At 43.8% G+C, this 1,254-nt stretch overlaps 1 protein-coding gene across 1 annotated transcript; it reads left to right on the top strand.

Annotated features, from left to right (window-relative positions):
* The first annotated feature begins 430 nt into the window (after positions 1-430).
* LOC128098953 (40S ribosomal protein S27-like) lies at positions 431-844 on the top strand. The gene has a single exon (XM_052720501.1). It carries the CDS (start codon positions 472-474, stop codon positions 724-726), a length of 255 nt encoding a protein of 84 aa, XP_052576461.1. The 5' UTR covers positions 431-471; the 3' UTR covers positions 727-844.
* Positions 845-1,254: the final 410 nt, after the last annotated feature.

Raw genomic sequence — 1,254 nt, 5'->3', positions numbered from 1 at the left:
TTCAATGCCAGCATCAGATACATAGCAAGTTCAAAGCCAGCCTGAGCTACCTGAGACTGTCTTAAAATTTAAAAAAAAAGTGTAGAACTAAACTTTTCATCCCATGATGATACAATCTTCCTATTTTTGTGATTCCCCCAAAACGCCTAATGGATAAATTGGAGTCTTAGAGATACCCCCATGAGCACCCCCACATACCCTTGGTTCTTCTTGTCCTTTTGCCTACCTCCTGGGAATCTCCAAACTTACTGTGCTTAAAAAAATGTAGAAACTCCTACCCCCAGTGTGGAAGACATCTCTCTAAGTTGACAGGCCACAGAACAGTGAAACAGGACAGATATGATTTCCAAGAAGAGTTTGAGGAGCTGGCGAGATGAGGACCAGAGTTTGGATCCCCAGAAACCCAGGTAAAATGCTGGGTGAGACCTCACCTCTGAGATCTGGAGCGCTGGTGCTGGCGGAGCCGTCCCCATGCCTCTGGCTAGAAATCTATTACACCCTTCCTTGGAAGAGGAAAAGAAAAAACCTAAGAAGAAACGGCTGGTTCAGAGCCCAGGTTCTTACTTCAGGGATGTGAAATGTCCAGGTTGCTACAAGATTACTACAGTTTTCAGCCACGCGCAGACAGTGGTTCTCTGCGTAGGTTGTTCAACAGTGTTGTGCCAGCCCACAGGAGGAAAAGCCAGGCTCACAGAAGGCTGTTCATTCAGAAGAAAGCAACACTAATCATCTATACAAGTTCCTGAGTTTGTGTTTTTCACAGAAAGCCTTATCAAGTTCAGTGACTCTACCAAGACAATGTAACTGTGTTTGATTTTATAAAGTATACAACAGTGATCTCCTATTTTGGTGTCAGTTTTTCAATAAAGTTTTAATTATGGAAAAAAAAATGCTGGGTGAGCATAGCAACCGACTGTAATTGCACCCTCAGAAGGCAGAGGACCCGCAGAGCAATCTGGCTAGTGAGATTAGCCATATCAGGGAACTCTGGGTTTGATTGAGAGACCCTGTTTCACTAAGCAAGGTAGAAGAGTGATGGAGGATGATTCTTGATACCATTCTAAGGTCTACACACACAAACACACACACACACACACACACCACATGCACTCATGTGCGTGAAAAATGGGAAAGGAACAAAAAGAAGACATTGGCATGCAAATCAGAGTCCAATTTGCCCAAATTAACATGGTTATTATATAGATTCGGGGTCAAGAGCGTGGATTCTGAGCCTGCTGAGAGCTTCGTGTTCAA

Source organism: Peromyscus californicus, unplaced genomic scaffold (genome assembly GCF_007827085.1).
Source record: "Peromyscus californicus insignis strain IS unplaced genomic scaffold, ASM782708v3 Scaffold_6__1_contigs__length_162567912, whole genome shotgun sequence".
NCBI classification, from domain to species: Eukaryota; Metazoa; Chordata; class Mammalia; order Rodentia; family Cricetidae; genus Peromyscus; species Peromyscus californicus.
The sequence above is the reverse complement of the archived record's forward strand: the minus strand, read 5'-3'. Positions and strand labels throughout refer to the sequence as shown.